This window comes from Mastomys coucha, unplaced genomic scaffold, assembly GCF_008632895.1.
Source record: "Mastomys coucha isolate ucsf_1 unplaced genomic scaffold, UCSF_Mcou_1 pScaffold15, whole genome shotgun sequence".
NCBI lineage: Eukaryota > Metazoa > Chordata > Mammalia > Rodentia > Muridae > Mastomys > Mastomys coucha.
This window is the reverse complement of record NW_022196897.1, coordinates 55917288-55919675: the sequence shown is the minus strand read 5'-3', so window position 1 is coordinate 55919675 and position 2388 is coordinate 55917288. Positions and strand designations below refer to the sequence as shown.

At 38.9% G+C, this 2388-nt stretch overlaps 1 protein-coding gene across 1 annotated transcript in view; it reads left to right on the top strand.

Moving 5' to 3' along the window:
- Abcb11 (ATP binding cassette subfamily B member 11) overlaps positions 1 to 2080 on the top strand; it is a 133449-nt gene extending 131369 nt beyond the window's left edge. The window contains exon 27 of the mRNA XM_031373202.1: positions 1880 to 2080. Coding sequence (XP_031229062.1) covers positions 1880 to 2080 — 201 coding nt within the window. The remainder of the gene's footprint in view (positions 1 to 1879) is intronic.
- The last annotated feature ends 308 nt before the right edge of the window (positions 2081 to 2388 follow it).

Below are 2388 nucleotides of genomic sequence, written 5' to 3'. Positions count from 1 at the left end.
GTGAACCTCACACAGTAATAGTGGAAGTCTTCAACACCCCACTCTCACCAATGGACAGATCATGGAAACAGAAACTAACAAAGCCACAGTGAAACGAACACAAGTTATAAACCAAATGAAGATAGCTACAGAACATTTCACCCTAAAACAAAAGAATATACCTTCTTCTCAGCACCTCATGGCACCTTCTCCAAAACTGACCATATAATCAGACACAAAAGAATCCTCAATAGATACAAGAAGATTGATTTAATCCTATACATTCTATTGGACTGCAACAAACAGGCTGGTTTTCAATATCAACAAAAACAACAGAAAACCCACGTACACATTTGGAAGCTGAACAACTCTCTACTTAGTGATAACTTGGTCATGGAAGAAAGAAATTAAGGACTTTTAGAGTTTAATGAAAATGAAGGCACAGCATACCCAAACTTACGAGACACAATGAAAGGAGTGCTAAGAGGAAAACTCTTAGCTCTGAGTGCCTCCATAAAGAAATTGGAGAGATCATACACTAGCAGCTTAACAGCACATCTAAAAGCTCTAGAAAAAAAAAGAAGCAAATACATCTAGGAGGAGTAGAAGGTAGGAAATAATCAAACTCAGGGTTGGACTATACAAAGAGAACTATACAAAGAATCAACAAAACTAGGAGCTGATTCTTTAAGAAAATCAACAAGATAGATGAACCATTAGCCAAACTAACTAGAGGGTACAGAGACAGTATCCAAATTAACAAAATCAGAAATGAAAAGGGAGACTTAACAACAGAAACTGAAGAAATTCAAAAAAATCATCAGATCCTACTACAAAAGCCTATACTCAACAAAATTGCAAAATTTAGATAAAATGGATGATTTTCTAGATAGATACCAGTTCAAAAGTTAAATCAAGATCAGATAAACCATCTACACAGGCCCATAAGCCTAAGGAAATGGATGCAATCATTCAAAGTCTCCCACCCAAACAAGCCCAGGACCAGATGGTTTTAGTGGAGAATTCTATGAGACCTTCAAAGAAAACCTAATACCAAAACTTCTCAAACTATTCCACAAAATAGAAAGAGAAGGAAAACTAGCTGTGTTAATTTTCTAAAGTCTCTGGTTGCTAGAGATGAGTCTTTGCTAGAAGCTTTGTGCATACCAAATAACACAAGTTTCACTTGTCTTATTCATTTATAGTAGAAACAGACAGTAGTTTGGAAGCAAAACAGTGATCTAAAATAATAGTCTAATGGGCCACTCCAACAAAGAAAAAAAACCTTTAAATAATTGTTCTATAAGATTTTTTTTAGGTTAAATGACATTTTTCTAAAGCAAATAATTAGTTTTCTTAAATCAGGACAGCTTATCTTACCTGTAAAACATAACATGTTTTATAGTTTTCAAGTTTTATGACAGAGTCAGACTGTACCTAAGAGCTAAAAGGAGCCAGAGGCCATGTGGAATTTCCACAGCAGAGCATGTAGTTGGGAAAACATCTATGGAATTCAGAATTGATGATCTACGTCTTTAAGAACAAGAACCCACTCTAGTGAGAGCTAAAGTGCCCTTGGTGAGGAGGAGCATCAGAAATGATTAACCATCCCCTGCTTTGTTCCTTGGTGTTATCTTAGTAAACAAGACAATCCAGTGTTGTGAAACTGCATAGTGACATGATATTTGGTTCAGTCTTGCTTCACTGAACCTCCTCAGCCTGTGGGCTGCAATGTAAATAAAGCATGGATGCACTGTGTGAGCAGCTACACTAGTGTTCAATTTTCAGAGTTACCACCAAGTACACAGTTGTTACTCAGGTGGTATTTGCAGTGGACTCTCCCAGTGGTGAGGTGGGAACAATCCTGTGTCTCTATTGACTTCCCATCTTCTTTCCACAGACAGTGCAGGTTGCTTTGGACAAAGCCAGAGAGGGCCGGACCTGTATTGTCATTGCTCATTGCCTGAATACCATCCAGAACTCAGATGTCATAGCTGTCATGTCACAAGGAGTGGTGATTGAAAAAGGGACCCATGAGAAACTGATGGCTCAGAAGGGAGCCTACTACAAGCTGGTCATCACTGGAGCCCCGATCAGTTGACCTGACTAGAGACCTTCACACCCAGATAAAGATGTGCCAAGTACAGGAGGGCTGCAGGTTGTTGTAGCTATACAGAGAATTATTAATGCTTTACAGACAGAAGTATCCGCTGGGATCCAAACTAATTTTGAGTGCCTTTCAGTAATAATTTCAGTTTGAAATGTCTATGTAGAAAGGAGAGAACCCAGAGTCAATATGAGTCAAAGTTCAAGGTCAAGCAACTGCTTATCTACCACTCAGTGCTGCTCTGGGTAGGAGCTGGTCGCTGTCCATCAAGGACTTGGTGAGAGAGCATGGAGTCCTCCTTT